This window comes from Monodelphis domestica, chromosome 4 (genome assembly GCF_027887165.1).
Source record: "Monodelphis domestica isolate mMonDom1 chromosome 4, mMonDom1.pri, whole genome shotgun sequence".
NCBI classification, from domain to species: domain Eukaryota; kingdom Metazoa; phylum Chordata; class Mammalia; order Didelphimorphia; family Didelphidae; genus Monodelphis; species Monodelphis domestica.
The window spans coordinates 250,622,202-250,641,529 of NC_077230.1; the positions used below are offsets into that span (position 1 = coordinate 250,622,202).

The 19,328-nt window shown below is 35.0% G+C and overlaps 1 protein-coding gene across 1 annotated transcript in view; it reads left to right on the forward strand.

The window, feature by feature from the left end:
* Positions 1 to 1,275: 1,275 nt before the first annotated feature.
* The window catches only part of LOC100032600 (caspase-13-like), a 35,405-nt gene continuing 17,352 nt past the window's right edge, over positions 1,276 to 19,328 (forward strand). Inside the window, exons 1-4 of the mRNA XM_007494906.3 lie at positions 1,276 to 2,490; positions 8,562 to 8,801; positions 14,298 to 14,398; positions 16,220 to 16,393. Coding sequence (XP_007494968.3) covers positions 2,349 to 2,490; positions 8,562 to 8,801; positions 14,298 to 14,398; positions 16,220 to 16,393 — 657 coding nt within the window. The 5' untranslated portion in view covers positions 1,276 to 2,348. The remainder of the gene's footprint in view (positions 2,491 to 8,561; positions 8,802 to 14,297; positions 14,399 to 16,219; positions 16,394 to 19,328) is intronic.

Here is a 19,328-nt window from a genome sequence, read left to right on the forward strand (position 1 = left end):
CCTATTTCAGGTATTTTTCTTTGAGGAAACAGGCCTCTAATTAAAATTGTTATCTGTGGGTCAGTTTGACTAAGATGAGTTTCTTTAGAACGATGATATTTCCTTTGGGCTGGAATTTGGTTTTGTGTAGGAGAAGGAACATGAGAAACTGGGATTGCAGGGAAAGGGTCTTGGGGATTAAGTTCAATCAGATTTGCAGTCCATGAGAGAACCAGTCTGTTAGCTGAGCTATAGGGAAGGTGTTTCCATCGCTATTTCGGGGAAGGAAATTTCCTCATTTAGAGGTTCAGAAACAGGTCTGTCATTTCCAGACCTGTTTCCGGTGGGGTGGATGTTTGCCAATTGATAGTGTAAGAAACATTTTAAAATATCTGATTGGGCTTATATTTTAGCTTAGGAATTTTGCGTGTTTTTTCTGAATTTCAGCTTCAATTAATTTTTTATTTTAGCATCTTTAAACACAGTACTAAAGAGTACAAAAATGACATTACCTAATAATACAAAAAATTGGAGGTGTGCTGAATTCCTCAATGTCCCTAATTCTTCAACCACGATATAAATGTCACAGAATGTAGTATTCATATATATATATATGTACATATATATATATACATATATACATATATATATATATATATATATAGTAATTATTTTCCTAGTGGGCTTCACAAAACACGTGGGGAGCAGGACAAGGCCAAAACTCTCTTTAGGTCCCCTTCCCCTTTTTAACAGTAAAACCATTTGGTGAAATCTCTCAACCACTACAAGAACCATATACATTCTGCATCTTTTCCCACAAAGGGTAGCTAGGTAGTACAGTGGAGAGAGTTCTGGGTCTAGAATCAGGAACACCCATCTTCCTGAATTCAAATTTGACCTCAAACATTTACTAACTCTCTGTGTGTGATCCTAGGCAAGTCTCTTAACCTTTTCCTCAGTTTCCTCAACTATAAAATTTGGATAACAATAGCTTCTATCTCACAGGGTTGTTGCTAAAATTAATATGATGATATTTGTAAAGCTCTAAACATGTATCTCATCCATAATTGCTTGTTTCTTTCCCTTCTTGAATATATATAATTTAGTCCAACTGCAAAATTTTGTAGGTGAAGATAACTGAGGTTGAAATATATATGGTTTGAGTTCATTTCAAGGTACTATTAACTTGGAAAAAAACACAGAATCAATAAAACCTAGTCTTTAATCAGGAAAGGGTTAGGCCCAATATTTTGGCCGCTGCACAGAGTCTGGTGCCAAAACTTTGACAGGGTCTCCACCATGGGACTTTGGGGACTGTATCCCAGGAAGAAATCACCATGTGAGATGATAGCTCAGAAGAACAAAGGAATTTGGGGAACTTATATTTTCTTTTGGGGAAACTAAGGACAGGGAAATATGATTGACTGGCATTACCATGGGGATAAGGAAATGGGAGTGTTCAAACTACTCTGACAGGCTTGGTAAGGGAACCATAGCCAGAAGCTAGGATGTCTGGGAAGGGAGGGACTACTTACAAAGGATACTAAAAGGAAACATCCAGAGCAGGGCTGGCCTTACTAAGAATGGACTTTGACACAATGGAAGAAGCTATTAAGGTTAGAGGGTATTTAGCATTTGATTCAAGTCTGCTAACTGCATCTAAACTAGGGCCATTAAGTATCTTAACATCTATTATTCAATCAGAGATATCTAAGTCTGATACTTCCTTCAGATGGAACTGTCAAGGGAACTGGGGCAGATTTATGAACTTGGGGGTCTTCAGAAATCTCACATTGACACAGACTTGGGGTTCTCAAGATCTCAAGATTGGGGTTTCTAGATTCCAAGTTGGCAGTATATTATATGAACACAAAATATTGGAAGTCTTTAGATAATTCTGGCTCTGGAATCTCTACTAAATTTTCTCAAGTTCAGTGTGGCTGACTAAAACAACCATTTTTTAAATCACAGTCTGAGCTGATGCAATATAACAGGATTTATTTTTAGTCCATATAAAAGGGATTCATTCAGTAGCAAACTTTTAACTGAATATACAAATAATCAGGAAGAGAATAAATTAATAATTTCTGCCTTTCTAGAAAAAAAAAGAAGTGAGGGGGTGAGGGGGAATGACGAGTAGGAGACTGAGATAAAATTCTAGACAAAAAAGAAAAAAGGAGCAAAATATTAGAGAGGAAGAGGAGGCAAAAAGGAACAAAGTAAAAACAGGGAAGGAGAAAATATGAGAAAGGAGGCAGTAGAAGGGAGGAAGAAAAGAGAGAGTAAAGCTAAAAGGGGTGAAGACTGGTAGAATTTACAAGAAAAACTTTGACCCGGGAATTTCCCGGCATAGTCCTGCATAAATAGAAATGGTCAGTTTCATCATTTGTGATTTTTGCTTCCTCCTTTTAGAGGAAGTGTTCAGTTACTTTCATTATCAGTTGTGTCTAAACTGCTTTCAGACTTGGAGTCAAGGAAAGCAAGAGAAACAGACTTCAGGAGCCATGGCTGGTGAGTAAGGGGACTTTAACTATAAGTTCAGAGACGGGAGAAAGGCCCCTCAGAATCTTATATCCCATTTGATTCTCCCTTGATCTCATTTCCTAGGAGGGCAGAAACAGGGGTTAGCTTAGAATTCTCTGAAAGGGAAAGTATCTTCCTGCCCTTTACATTTCAGGGATCTTAGCAGGCTGCTGTTCTTAGACAAAAGGTGAGCCAATTAGTACTGAAAACCAGAGGGAGGACAATTCCCATCACACAGCTCCTAGGAAAGAAAATAGAGGGGAGTGGAGAGGACTCCTTAGCACTGCCTTGATGATGTTCTTGGTCTGCCATTCAAACTTTCAAATGCTTCTTTGCCTTCATCATATTAATTCCATATTCAAAGAGCTGGACAAACTCTGTTACTCATCATATAACTTTAATTTATTTTACCGTTGGAGACACTACACTCTGCTACTAATCTGCTAAACTTAAGTCATCTCTCTCTGCTCTCACAGGAGTATAACATACATACTATTATAGTTTTCTCTAATGAGCAAATGCTCCTTCCCCAAACAGAGTACCTCTATTCCCAACCTCACTCTCATATGCCTTTATTTATGCTGCAATCATATTTGTAGTGCCTAATTCTTTCTGACTGGAAAATGTTCAGATTCTTCAAGGCTGAATAGGATCATTTCTCACAAGCTCCATATAATACTTCCCAACCACACCTACAAAAAAACAAACAAACACATTTTTTATTTTGATCTTAAATAACCTGAAAAATGGGATTTCCATTGATATAGAACACAAAGAATGTATATAAAACTATCTCTCAGTCTCTCTTCTCTCTGTGACTCTGAGTCTGGACTGTATCTCTCTCTCCCTCCTCCCTTTCCCTTGGCTGCCATTGCTGCTGCTGTGATCTCTTCTATGCTTCAACAAACACCAGAATACAAAAAAAAAAAGTTGTAACTAGAATGTACTACCTTATAGAAGAAGATTAAAATGCTCATAGTGGGTTCTCTCAAGACCACGTTGGTCATCATATAGATCAGAGTACTTTGGTCTTTTAAAATTTTTGATTTTATTTTTTAGTTTTTTTTTTACATTGCCCTTGTGTTGAATTGTTCTGATTCTGCTCAATTAACATCAGTTCATTCTAATCAGGATTTTTAGAATTTATTTCTTTTGACAACATTAATAGCTACACAATACTCCATGAAATACCACAGTTAATTTAACTATTTTTATATTGATGGAAAGCTCCTTAGATTCTTATTTTCCCCTTTTTCTTTTTTTACTTTAATTCCATTGTTAATCAAGAAGTTTATTTTGTTTGAGATTTCTTCACCAGCATTTTCTTCCTTCTAAACTCCCTTCTCTATTTTCTTGTTATGTTTCAGGTATTTCAATGACAGCTTTTACATTTTCAACCTTCCTATGTCCATTTCAGATAAGAGTATGGTTTATTTGATACTTGCTGCCCCATCAATTTCTCCATGTTCATATATTCCACTTTGGTAGATCAATTACAAGAAAGAGAAGTTACACTTCCTTCTTCTCTCTATCTCATTGTATTCCTTTTAGTTGAACATCTCTTTCTCCTCTTCAAACAATCAGATCAGAACCAACTGACTCCAAAGTTTTCTGATTTTCCTATTTAACTCCCTCATTACCAAGTCTGAATACACTAGGTTTCTGCATGGCCAAGTCTTTCTTTTCCCATATTATATTGCATCAGCATGTAAGCCCATTTAATTGTCAAATAAATTTACCATTTTAGGTTTTCCTTTACTTTTCTATTTACATATCAAAGTTCCCATAAGTCTAATATTTTCCTTTTTATCAGAAATCATTAAAAATCCTCTATTCCTTTAAGGATTCATGCTATTTTCTGAAGATTATACTTAGTTTTGAAAGACAATTTATTCTTGGTTGCAAACCTATTTTTTTATACTTGGGAATACTGTTTTCCAAGATGTCTTCTCAGGAGCTAGGTATTAATTATTACTAAATTCAATACTTGAACTGCTTCTTTCTATAGACTGGAAGCATTAATTCATATTTTCATTCATTTATTTCTTTGTTAACTCATTCATCTATTCATGAACAAATTTTTTTAGGGGGAGATATGGACAATGCTTAGTCTAGTTTGTGGAAAATTTATTTTTGGGATGAATTTTCTCTTCTTCTCTTCTAAGTTGCTAATTTCCTGAATAACTTTTTTTCCTCAAGTGCTTTTATTTCCTTTTCTACTCTTTGTATCATTTCTTTTAATTATTCACATTATCTCTGAGGAAAATATATTTTCTTTGATTTGCTTCTTTATTATGTTGTGAATATGGAGTATCTCACTCCTTTTTTGGGGGAAACCTTAGATCTTCCAAAACAATTATGCTTTTTGATATTCTCTTCCATTTATTCTAAATTTGCTTTTCTCTGTGGTTCCTAATTTAATACTCTTTTTAAAAGTTAACTAACATTTGTCTCCTTCCTTTTCCCACACTGAAGAAGAAAAATATCAAAACCCCTCAAAACAAATATGCATAGTTTAAAAAAAATTCTGACATTCACTGTGTATCACTGTGTGATTTACTGTGTCCATAGTCCACCGTCTCTGATTCCAGAGGAGGATAATATTACTCACCCGTCTTCTGGAATTATTATTAGTCATTGTATTAACCAAAGCTATTAAGACTTTCCAGATTTTGCAGTGTTTACTTCACTCTGTGCCCATGTTTCTCTGAAACAATCCTTTCAATTTCTGTTGCATTACATTCTTAGAACCTAATTTCTTCCTACTGATGGATACCTCTTTAATTGCCACTCCAAAAATAATTGCTATAATTCTTTGTGTACACATCTACCCTTTTTCTGATTCTTTGATCTGTTTCATGTAAAGGCTTAGCAGTTATTTTTGTGTGAAGATATGCCAAAGTTACAGTTTAAAAGCTTTGGGGGCATAGTTTTAAATTACTTACCTGAGGCAATTCCAATGGCTAACAATGGTACATTAATGTAGTTCTTTTCCAGTATCCTCTCCAATATTTGTCATTTTTCTTTTTTCATGAACTTTGCCTATCTGAAGGGTATGAGGTAGTATTACAGAATTGTTTTAATTTGTATTTTTATTATTGGTGACAAAGCATTTTTTTTAATTTGGTTATACCTTGCTCATATTTCTTCCTTCAAAAATGGCCTACTCACCTTATTTACATCCTATTCTTATCATATCTTATTACAAGGGATTATTATTATTATTATTTTGCTTTCTCATTTCTCTAGTGTACTTCATGACTTTGGATTTTGAGTATCTTCTTAATCTCCTTTTTCTACTTTCTTCGGGGTCCTGAGTGTTGTGTTTTTCTAGGATCTCAGAGATAGTCCAGCTCTGGGACTTACAGGCTTTCATGTTCCCTGAGTCATCTAAGCCTGAGAACATCTAAGTGTGCATTCCTACTAGCAACTGTCCAAGGTCGGGACCATATTTGGATCTGAGCAATAGAACTGTAGGCTTGCCTTGATAGAGTTCCAGTTTTGGTTCCAAGTGAAATATTTTCAGGTTCCTCATTTGTCAGATTTCCTTGACCCCAGACATTTCACATCAGCTTCTGATTGAGAGAGAGGCTATATCTGAGACCTACTCCTTTCACTAGGCTCAGAGTCATGCAGTTGCTGATACTTTCAACTTTTTTCTCTTTGCTCCATACTTGGCTTAGGGGCTTTTATAATTCCTTGCTCTAGTCCCACACTTTTATCTAGAAGCCCTTCTCTCAATTATGCACTGGAAATAAGGCCTTCCTGTAAGTGAGTTCAATAGGGAATGCATTTCAGGCATGTGGGACAACTAATAATTAAAGGCCCAGAGATGGAAGAATGTAGTGTTATATGTGAGGAATACAGAGAAGGACACTTGTAACTTGAAAGAGAAATGGAAAACAAGAGCAAAGGACTTTAAAAAACTAAAGAAAGAAGAGAAACTATTTATATTTATCTTAGAGTCAATAGGGAATCTCTCTAGTTAACAGAGCAAGAGAGCGACATGGACACTACATCTCAGGAAAATTATTTTGACAATTAAGTGCAGAAGTGAGTTATTTGATGCAGGAAGCCCATTAGGAGGCCATTGCAATAGGCTCGGTCAGAGGTCCTAAACTAAGGTAATAACTACATGAGTAAAGGGAAATGAATTGATTTGGGGATGTGTTATAGCAGTAGAAATGGTAAAATTTGACAAATGATAATGTATGTGACATTAAGGAGTGTAAAGAGTTGAGAATATTAGAGAGGTTATGAATATGGAATCCTGGAAGGATAGAGGTATCTTTGACAGAAATACAGAAGTTTGGAAGAGAGGAAGATTAGAGGAAGTACATTTGTAATTAGTTCAACTTTGGACATGGTGGTTTTGAGGTTTCTCACTTCTCTGAATTCCTTAGAGTACTTCTTAATATCATATAGTATATTAAGTATTTACAAAGAATTATAAAGGATTACAGATTTAGATATGGAAAAGAACATCATAATTCATCTAGTCAAACACTTCCCCATCCCTCATTTTACAGATTAGAACGCAGGGACCTAAAGAACTTGTTCTTTGTCCATTCATACATTCCTAAATAGAAGACCTAGGATTTGAATACTGGTAGGGATTATTTTTTTACATTCTTTATAGTCTTGCCAGTCTTATATTCAGAAGCACTATGATATATATTAGAAAAATAACTTAAAAAGGTAGTGGTGGGGGAAACCCTGACTATGTTAAGAGTTCAAAGATCTGATTTCTCATCCCAGGTCTGCCAATAAAATGCTGCCCTTGGCTAAATCATTGGCATGTTCCTTGCTTCAGTTTACTCATCTTTCAATTTGCTGTAGTCATTAGAGTAGGTGAGAAAAGCTGGATTTTAATCATACCATTTATCCTTTCTAGATTTGTAATATTTCTGGTAAGTCATTTATTCTTTAAACCTCAATTACTTTGTCTGTAAATTGAAGATTGCATTCTTATTCTACTTATTTCATAGGGTGGTTGTGAGTGGACTTTGTAAGTCCTAAATTATCATATAAAATGACTGATTATTCTCATAGAGTTTTTATAAAAATAAGAGATATTTATTGTCAAAATATTTGAAAAAAGTAAAATCTCTAGAAAATTATCAAGATCATATGTTACAGGGGTTCCATAATATTTATTACAGCAGCATGGTAAAACAGAAAGGATGATGAATTTAGGATTTGAGGACCTCGGTTCAAATCCTGAATATACTATTCAATAGCTGTATGACTTTGAGTAAGTAAGTTCTCTGGGTATCCATTTCATCATTTATTAATGAAGTTCTTAGATCTCTAAGGTATTTTCTAGTTCCATATCTATGATTTTTTAGTTTTAACAAATGGTCCCATGGGGGTCTTATTTTTGGCATCAATTTGACAAATCCATGATATTTGATGGTTGTAATTTGTCCTCAGTATTCTCCTTTTATTATCAAATAACAGTTCCTGAAAAGTATATCTGATCTGACTTTCCTTACAACAAACATCAAGGTATTTACCTCATAGACTCTGACTCTTGACAACCTGGTAAGACAATACATTAGAAGCTCAGAAAGGCTGACTAGATTTCCTACTTGTAATAATTCCCAAGCACCTTGGGGGAGGGGGAACGAGCAGTACAGGATAAATGAGACAGTAGAGTGGGGTTGGGGAAACAAAAGATTTAAAAGATCATCCTGTTAAACATAGTGCTTGGCACATAATTGATTAATAAATACTCAGGATTGATTGAAAGTAAATGAAAAGGGAATAAGGAAAATGGAGAGAAAACCTAAAGGGAAGAAGGAGAAAAGTAGTCAAACTTGTCTAATGATTGCAATTTTATAAAATAGCCCAATATTGTTTTGACTAGGTAAGCAAAGACATGGAACTGGGAGAGAAGGTGTCCAAATGCTTAAACCAATCTGAAAGGTGAAGGGCATTAGGCACAGAGAAGTTAAAGGGAACCTTAGTAATCATACACTGTTCAGAACTTTCTCTAAAATGAGGGGAGGGAGGGTATTCCATTTATATGATTGAAGGGATGTATTTGCTTTCAACAGATGGAGATAGCAACAAAAAACAAATAAAGCGTTTGGAGAAAAAGCTAAAGACAAAGCTCAATATCAGTAAGTTTACGGAAAGGAATAAAGTGAAGTTGAAGGAAGGTGAAAAAAAGCTAAGGCCAAGGCTGAAAGAAAAGCTAGAATCCTGGGAAAAATCTTTAATTCAGAAGACCATTGCTGAAAACCTGCTTACTGGTGGTGAACTGGATGTCAAGGATGTGAAGCCACATCCTTCTGGTAAGATACCTGGCTCAGCAAAAGGAGTCCCTAAATAATTCCTAAAATGGCTCACTTTCCTACCTTTCTAGTTTGCAAGACAAAGCTACTTGTTCATTTATTAGCTATTATCCCCAAATCTGAGCCTTGTGTTCCACTTATCTCTTATCAACCCAATATTCTGTCTCTCCGCCCTTTATTTTCTTGTTTGGGCATGAATGCTGGTCCTTCATAGGGGAAGAGATTGGCTACTGTAGAAATACTCTGCTATATTTTATTTAGCCTTCCTCAATATGCAAAATATTGGATTTTAGTAATCAAAGTCCTTAAATCCCTGAACCTGTTCTCTAAAATGAGGAGTAAAGATCTAGGGGAAACAACAAGAGTGGTTACCATGCTCCATTATATTACCTACTCCTTCAGAGTTTTACTGCAGAGAGATATATAACATAAAGATCCTACATTCCTGAGACATAACCTTTTCAAAGTTTTAGTATGTGCATTGGTATGTGGACCCAGAATTCACAGCTTAGGGCCTGTTCAGCTGGATCTCATCCTTTAGAGCAACATATGGCATAAATGAGACAAAATTTACTATGAGAACAAAGCTACCCAGGGATGCCTTTGTTTGCATTTTCACTCAGCGCTTGGATATGACACTGCCCTAAAAGTGGGTCCTTTGAGAATTGTAGAATACCATTTATTCTGTCACTAGGAGCCCTGCTGCTTCAGATCTCAGCAGGAACCATGCTCTTCCACAGAATCTACTCTGGTGTCTGATGATTCTCTGAATCCCCTTTTGATTTTGTAGTAAACTAAGAACATCAATGAAATAGGATGATGAATAATGGGAACAATGTATTAGAAGGTTAAGCAAAATAATGTAACAACACTGTGCATTTAATAAAAAGTAATTACATAGATCTAAGGTAATAGAAAGTGAAATCTGAAGAACAAAAAAGTCATATAGATATATAAAATGATATTTTCTTTTTAAAATAAATGAAAGAAATTAACTAAACAAGGGCAAAGGTAAAGAAACTTGTAATGAATGGAAAGGAACAAAGAATAAAAGCACTTTTCTTACTTGCTGAATTCATTTCCCTTTTTTCCTGCCCAAAACTAATGGTTTTATAATTTGTGGATTGAAAATATATATTGGATTTTGTTGTTATTGTTGCTCATAATTATTGTTTAAAGTAAAAACAACAAAAATAACAACTCTTAAGAGACAAAGGAATCAATTCTATTTAGTCTTGCGTTCTATCTTCATAAGGAGCCATGAACCTGATGACTTATTTACTGAAGGGGGAAAAAAGATATTAGGAACGAAGTTGGCCCTCATAGGATCATAAAAAGATGCCTTTTTTTTTATTTACAAGTCATACCCTCATCCCGATTAGCTAGAAATACTTTTCTTTTCCTCAACTCTCTTATACAACTTAATTTTGCCTCTTCCATTTATCATTTTATGACTCAATCCAGTAGAAGATAAGTTTCTCTAGGATAGAATTTGTTTTTGTTGTGAATATGCAGTGTCTAATACAGTGCCTGGTGTATAATTGGAGTGTAATCCATGGTTACTGAATGAATGGATGAACTTGAATTCACAATAATTAATCTATATTTTCTTAGCACAGTATTATGGTAGAGAAACAAAGTGAAAATTATACAGTTTACATTGACAGGAAACACCATGCTGAGAATTAAATACATAGCATATTAAAATGAACATAAGGTAAATTAGAAGGCACTTACATCAGAGGGGATTATAGTTATGAATTCACAAGTTTTCTATTCCCACTTAATTATATAGTGATTGAGGGCAGGGATCAAGTCTAACCTACCTGCTTGAGAAAGTCCTTGATAATATACACACAAATAATTATGCAGTTTTGCTTAAATACCCCAAGAACTACAGAACCCTCTAAATATGTTCAATTGAATTAAAATCTCTTAGTAGTTCAGTCACTTCAATCCCTGACCATTTTCTATCAGGTTCTCAAACAGGAGAATTAATAAACTAATCTTTTTTGGGAGCACAGAGGTCATCTAGACTAATTCTTCACTATACAATAACTATGTTTATTGTAACCCTGGTCACTTTCCTTCCATCTCACTCCAGATTGTCTTTATCCTTGCTAAAATATGACACTGAGTACTAAACCAAATAGACTAAATGTGTAGAAGGAGGAGAATAGAATATGTGGCTTCTCTTATTTGCATTGTTCTGGGCTCTATGTCACTCTTAGTGCAGCCTATGATGATATTTGCTTTGAGGAGGTACCATGTGTAAGGGGGAAAAGAGGTTAATTTTAATTAGACTTGATTGTTTAAGAGTGGTCACCAGGAATTTAATTAATTCAAGAGAATTTTTTTTTTACATTTATTTACAAAATGTAGAAAGAGTGAAGTAAGAAATCAGAGAGATGATAAGGTAAGATATCTAGTCTGATTACTAAGTAATTTATCTCCTCTCCCTCCCCTGCCCCCAGCCCCAGGCAGTTTCAGCTGGCCTTGGCAAAGCTGAGTACCTGGGAAGTTTCTCAAGAAGATTGGTCTTTCCTGAAGCCAGTTACTTCAGAGTAAAAACAGCAGTTAAGAGTCAGTTTTTCACTCACCACATGTCAATTCAGTCAAGAACAGGGTCTCAGGTCCAGTCAGCAGATCCTTCTGCCCCTATTTACCAGTCTCAACTAGAAAGCATGAAGAATTGAATTCCCTTCAGGAAGCTGGCACTCCCTTTTAAAGACATTTTCTCTTGTGTCACTTCCTGTGTCTTCCCCTAATTTTATGTCTACAAATCACAGTTAACACTCTGCTTTAGGACTGCCCAGAAGGCAGTTAGTTGATTCTGATTCATCACCCACTATTGCACACGTGGGTCACAGACCTCCCACTCAATGATTAAGTGGGATGTTTATACACTTTTGGTAATTAGATCTAAAAATGGACAGAGCTCCATACTAAACTTTAAATAGGGTGTTCTAAAAATAGTCAGGGGTTACAATTTAATCTTCACAATCAGGGGAAAGTTAATTAATTTCATTGTTATAATCAGAGGAGAATCTTTACACATGCCACATTATTGATTCATTCTGAGCATACTGAACATAATTTTCTAAAAGACCTAAATATTTTCCACATTAATGTTTGCTTAGTGATGACTCTCCCATCCTCATTCTAAATAATTTCAGTTAAGATACCTGTGCAATCATAGACAGGCATTTCACCTTTCTTGGCTTTTGTTTTCTCAACTGTAAAGTTTAGGGGTTAGACTAGCTGACCTCTAAAGCTCATCCTAGTTCTAAATATTATGAATCTATTTTATTGAGAGTGAGAGGGGATAGTAACTGATCCTGTAGTTTCATCTGCTTGAGATGTCCCCAATGAGAAATAACTTTTGTCAACATAAATCTTCACTTTTTGTGTCACTTTTGCCTTAGGGGGCAGGTAGGTGGTGCAGTGGATTCAGTGGCATGCCTGGAGTCAGGAAGACTCTTCTTCCTGAGTTCCAACCTATCCTAAAACACTTTCTACCTGTGTTACCTTGGGCAAGTCCCTAAACTCTTTTTTTCTCATTTCCTTTTCTGTAAAATGAGCTGGAGAGGAAATGCCAAACAACTCCAGTATCTTTGCCAAGAAAACTCGAAAAGGGTACACAATAAGATAGAAAAGACTGGAAAATATTCTGATTGGTTTGTGTAGATCCCTAAGATGTAATGTATTTCCATGGCAAAACTTCAATCCGAATCTTCCTGGCTCTGATATATTATGTTGAAAGGAAATAGCATATGAAAAGATTTAAATTCAAAACACTTAAGTGAATATAAATTGCTTCACTGCCTCTTGATATTTTCCTTCTATCTATATTTATTTTTTTTTATTAATTTTGTTCCATATCCTTGGGCATTAGGTATGTTAAGGGGATTTGATTTTGACATCCCACAATATCACTCTGTTTCATGTAATCTGTAATTTAATAGGTATAATATATAAGCTTTCATCTTTGTCATTCATAACATTTTTGAATACCACAGACAGAGACAGATGTATGGGGATATCTTCTTGAGAATTCTTAGTACAAATAACAGTGACTTGCATAGAGCAAGAAATTAAGAAATACATTATTAGATGACTAATCTTGATAATTAGCCCCTTGTTCTTTCATTTCAGTTCTATCCAATTCTTCCTGACCCTAGTTGAAATTTTCTGGGCAAAGATACTGGAGTTCTTTGTCATTTTCTTCTCTAACTCACTTTGCAGTTGAGGAAACAAAAGCAAACAGAGATAAAAGACATGCCTAGTGTTAAACAGCTAACAAGTTTCTGAGATTGGATTTGAGCTCAAGAAGATGAGTTCAGGACCAATACTGTATCCACTGTGTCACCTAGCTGCCAGATAGCCTATTTGCATTTATAACTACTCACTGTGCCAGATTCAGTGCTAAGGACTAGTCCTTGATAGGTGTTGATAGATGTAGAAACAGCAACTAAGAAATGCTAATGATTGATTTAGGAAACAAACAGTAGATATTTGTTAAGCACCTACTATTTTCAGAAGATTCTACCAAGTTCTAGGGAAGATGTCACATTCAGATTAGATATATTCCTACTCTTCATAGTCCTTCCAGTAAGTATGTACTTACTGGAGTACATTAGTGCATTAACCACATCAATCCAAGGAAAGAAACAGTTGATAAGTATGAATACCATCATATTGAGGGAGTAGCTCTTTCCTATTAATTTTATAACTACTTCTGAACCAAGAACAACTACTGAATTCTACATCTCCTCCCTTCACTGAGTATTTATAAAAGAGCAACCAAATCTCTTATTTAATGAAAAAGGACAAGAAGGCAACTTCAGGTAAGAAAGATAGAGAAAACAATTGAGGAACCCAGAATATGATCCTCCTTCCATGAAATCTGACAAGTGAGGGAAAGGAACTGGGATTACTTATTTATTACTTACTTACTTAATTAATTACTTATTACTTACACAGTGCCTAAAATGCAATCCCACAGAATCTCAGTGATTTGCTAAAGGACCATAATTTTTCTGGATGTTTTCTGAAGAAATATAAGTTCTCTGACTTCAGAGAATTCCTATCTGTATGTCCCTGGACAAATTACTTAACCCCTATTGCCTACTTATTACCATTCCACTATCTTGGAACCACTATATAATATTGATTCTAAGACAGAAGGTAAGGGGTTTTAAAAAAAGAATTGTAAGTTTTTATTATTATAGTTTGGACAGTTCTACACATCACACATATCATCTCATGAATGATTACTCTTCTATTCATCCAAAGTGATTTCACTATTCTGGTCATTATTTAAATCCAATTTTTAACCCTTTGGTTTACGAAATCTTTGATAGGGTTCCTTCTCTTCTTGATAAATATGTTGATCGCTTTCTGCAAACTTTAACTAAGATAATATAACATTTGGGCCAAAAGATCAGTTTGATTGACAAGGCAATCAATCTTACTACTTTTTAAAATCTTTTGTAGATGCTGCAACATATCAGGTCTTGCCAGATGAGCCTATCAACACACTCAAGATTTGTCCTCCTGAACATTTCAAAAAATTCATGAAGGAAAATGAAGAAAAGGTGCTTTGCACAATTTTAAAAAATAAATTCATTTCAAGTACTAACCATTCATTTTTTCTCCCTCTTATTTAGAAAGAAAAAACAAGCAAACAAATTCATAACAACAAAACAAACTTCAAACTCATAACAGAAGTGCATTGTCAAGCCAAACTCCTACTTTGGCCAAAAATGTATGTCTCAGTAGTCATATGGAGTCCCTCACCTGCCAGGTGCTGGGCCATTTGCTTCATCATCAGGACTTTAAATTGTGGTTGTCATTACATTGATCAGAGTTTTTTAATTTTTTTCAGAGCCTTTCAGCTATATATTCTCATTTAAAAGCTGAGAGAGGTGAGAGAAGAGAAAGAGTGACTAGTTAATCATAGGCCTTTGTTAGAGCTTTCTTCAATCTTTCAAAATGACCCTAGAAAAAAAGTACTAGAGCAACTCCAGAGCTGAATTCTTCTTTTCCTCATATTCTAGATCTCCTTTCTTTTCAGTCTAAAAAGTATATTCTCAAAACCATATTCTGTTTGTAAGCATATCCCCAAAGTGTTTACAGTCTTTTTTGGAGAGAATATATACACAAAATGAATAATTTTAATAATATATAGTTAATTAATAACATGAGGTAATAATCTAGATTATTCCAAATATCAGTCAACCTCATCCCCAATGTCATTTGTACAAAACCTTGATTTGCCTTGTAATCTCACAGTTTTTATATACAAACCTATGTATATCTTTTTCCTTCTCATCAGCTATACCTCACTATCTGTGAGCATTTCATATTTGAAGATCTATTTTATTTCTTTTCTTTTAAACCTTACCTTCTGCTTAGAATCAATATTGGTGTTAGTTCCAGGGCAGAAGAGTGATAAGGACTAGGCAATGGAGGTTAAGTGACTTGCCAAGAGTCACATAATTAGAAAGTGCCTGAGGCAAAATTTGAACCCAGGATATCCCTTCTCTAAGTTGGGTTTCAATCCACTGTGCCACCCAGCTGCTCCCTGAGAGGGCCCATTTTCAAACTAAATATGTTTCATTTCAAAGTAAATATGTTTCCCATTGAAAGAGATAAAAATGGCCAATGCTCAGAAAAGGAGAGGACAGAAGCTGAAGAAGGAACTGTAATGCAGGTGAGATGACCTAGATCTAAAGCAATGTATTAAATTTGAATTGTTGGAGAGCCAGGGAAATAATATTTCAATTTCACTGAAGAGTCTTGGCAAAAAATGATTATCTATCTATCTATCTATCTATCTATCTATCTATCTATCTATCTATCTATCTATCTATCTATCTAATTCTAACACATATATGGATAATATATATCCCTTCACACATATACAAGCATATATTTATATAGGTATGCACAAATAAGTGTATTAATGTATATATGCATGAATGTGTGTGTGTTTATATACCCTTTATGAGTAACCTGGTATAAGGAATACATGGGTACTTAGATAGATATAACATAAATGTCCATAGGTTATCTGTATCTCATATTTATTCCTACATATGCAGTCATGAATATTTATATTTTATCTACATGTTTTATGTTTGTATCTACCTCTTCATTATCTAAATCTATAGCTATTTAGACATATTTGTATGTTTATACAGACATAGACCTCAGACCTAGATCTGACTTCACATTCACTGACTTCTTTCATAGACAACATCCATGAGCAAGAAATAAGGAAGGGTTGTCTTCTTGCAAGAGGCAGGAAGAAGAACAATTGGTAGAAGTACCCTGATTACCTAAGTAAGAACACTTTGTTCTGTAAAAGAGAAGAGAATGACTTCATCAACTCATCTCATATTTATTTTTTTCAGATATACCCAGTGAAGGAGAAGGAAGGCCGTAAGAGGTTGGCCCTCATCATCTGTAACATCGAATTTACATATTATTCTGAGAGGACTGGGGCTGAGGTAGACATTAAAGGAATGGAAGGCCTTCTGAAAGATCTAGGATACACTGTGGATGTCCAAAGGGACCTCACATCTTCGGTAAGAGTATAATATAAGCCTTTTGTCCCTCTTAACAGGTCCTAGACTTTTAATCTGAGTACTTAGTTTCATTATCCTACTGGACATTGCTAAAAGGATTTTCTTAATCTCTCCCTCTATCTCTTTAAGAGGTAGTGAGCAGGATTTCTAAGTAGAGCAGAACTGACAGGGGTCAGTGAGCCAGAGCTGAAGATTCTGTTACCAAGGAGATGAGGGAAGAGATGAGGAAGGAATCAGTTGGTAGTTAGGTCTTTTGCCTTTGGATCTTAAGATAGCAGGAAGCCTGTCTCTTAGTCAAGGGCTACTGGCAGTTTGACTACTGACAGTTGGTTGTTAGAAATGGATTGAAGGAGTTCTTGGGTGGTGAATGTCTGTTTATTTAGGAATATAGGTAGCTAGTGAATCAATTCTAGATAGTGTAGGTTAGATAGGCCTGGTCTTGCCACGCAAGAAGAATCTGTCCTCAGAAAACAGTTAGAAGTCAGGTTTTAGAAATTTTAGATAGTATTAAGAATTTAGGTTTAGTCATAGTAAATTAGAATAATTATCTCCCTTTCCTCCTTCTCTATTTTCTATCTGTACTTCTCAAATTAAACTAAGTGTTTTATTCAATTGCTCTTCTCACTTTTATCGAACGCCTACCATTTAATTCTTACATGTAATTGATTCCATAGTGGAAATACATGGGGCTTTAATTCTATCCAATTCATATTCATAGAATATGGTTCAGAACATCAGTTGGCAATTTATGCCACTTAAGACAGCTGACACTTTGAATTTGATATCTTTTCACATTCCCCTTAAAGAAACTGTTCTCTAAGTGTGGGAGGATTCTAGTATTTATAAGGAGTTTAAGAGAGGAAATTGATGTCTAATAATGGTCAATCACCTTCTCAAGGACACAGAGATAGTAAATCTCTTCTAACCTAAGTAAGTATCTACTTACTATAGAGGACATGATTATTGGAGAATTCTATTAATAGAGTTATTTGGGTGATATTCTCTCTTTGGTCTCTAATATTGATTATTGAAATGTTAACATGTCTCCAAGTTAACTTGATTACTTAGTGCACTATTTTTCAAATTTTTTCGTGTAAAGTAATATACTCTATATAAATGATGGTGAACCTATAACATGGGTGTCAAAGGTGGAATGCTGAGCACTCTTTGTAGGCACACCTCCCCTCCCCCCCAGAGTTCTTTACTAGAAAGGCAGAAGGACTTGGGCAGAGCTGCTCCCCTCCCCCTCTCCACTGTGCCTGATAACATTTTTTCACATCCTCCCACTTCCTGCCTAGCAGCCCAATGGGAGTGCATAGGGGATAAGGTGGGTGGCCCACAGGCAGTAGAGCTAGAAGGGAGCAGAGCACTCAAGCCATTCCCTTTCCCCTTCCTACGCTTACTAAGGACATTTCTCAATTCACCCACCCAGCAGCCCAATGGAAGCATTTTCTCCCTCCCCTGTGTGGGGTAAGAGGGAGTAGGGTGCACCTAGCACTTGGTTGGGGGGTGGTAGGGTGGGGGTGGGATCTGGCACTCCATTTCTAAAAGGTTCACCATCACTGCACTATATCCTCATATCAAGACAACTAATCCATATCTCATTTCCATCATATATTCTTCCTATTAAATTCTATTTTACTAAAATAACAAAATTTCATATATATTAAAAGTAATATAAAATAATTAACAAAATAATCTTCATGTTTTAGACCTAGAATAAAGGAATGAAGAAGTAATAGACAGGTCTCAATAATTTTGTGGAGGATGTAGAAATCTGTCACACTGCAGTGAAATCACTGTATTGTGATATTTTTTCCATGGATTTTCATTTACTCAGTCTTTCTGGGCCTCAATGCCCTCAAATGTAAAAGAGGTTGGTTGGACTAGATAACCTCTAATTTCCCTCCCATTTCTAAATCTGTTATTCAATGGGATACAAATGATAAACTTTCACAAATGCACAAGAGAATAGGTGTAAAGGTTTGTGAATTATTTGGCATAAGCAGTGTTTGTTGTTGTTGTTTTGAAAACAGTTGTTATGTTTGTATTTTGTAATTATAGGGGGAAGACACAGAAAATTTGACCTTGACTCAAAAAATGCAGATTAATTTGGTTTCTTTACTTTTTGGTTAATGTTCTTTCAGTTAAATGGTGGACTTCATGCTAAGTAAATGTGTTTCAGTCCTTTCTTTGTTGTACTCTTAGTTGGGCGGTATTACTCCAAGGCTATGTACACAAATTTATTGCTCTAAATGATCATACATTGATGATTGCTAGGACCATTTTAGCTTGTTATTGATGTAGGGAAATGTGGCTTTCAAGAATCATTCAAATCTATTATGAAACATGATTAATTAAAAACAAGGTGGAAAGTGTAGTAGAAAGCAAAAATGAATAAAAAGAAGTTACAAATTATTGTTGCAGACAGCCTAATTAATCTATGGAAAACAATTAAGGACTTTTAGAAGGATCTAAAAAATGGAACTGTTGTTACTGATTCTTGCTTAGATACATTCTTGCCTAGACTTTTTGATGTTGAAAGAACAAACAATTAAAAAATAAATAGCTAATATTTGCTATGAAGGAAGAAAATTTTCCTGGATAGTACTAATTCAAAATAGGTCATTTTTACTAATGAAATTAATTTATTCATTAATGGTTCTAAAAACCAATGCCAAAAATTTTCTATTAAACTTTTAAAATCTTGGTAATCTTCATCAGATTAAAAATTTTCTATTCTCTCAAAAATATTTTGAGAAACTTTTATTTTTCCATCTAGTGGGACTAAATATTTTGTTCCTTCTGAGAGAATAAGGAAAAGTAATCAGTATATTGATTTCCTGATTATTAGAATTTCCTGGACTTAGAGAAATCCTTGATGGTAAGATAATTCTGTAATATGACATTGCATCTTGCTACAAAAAATGAAAGG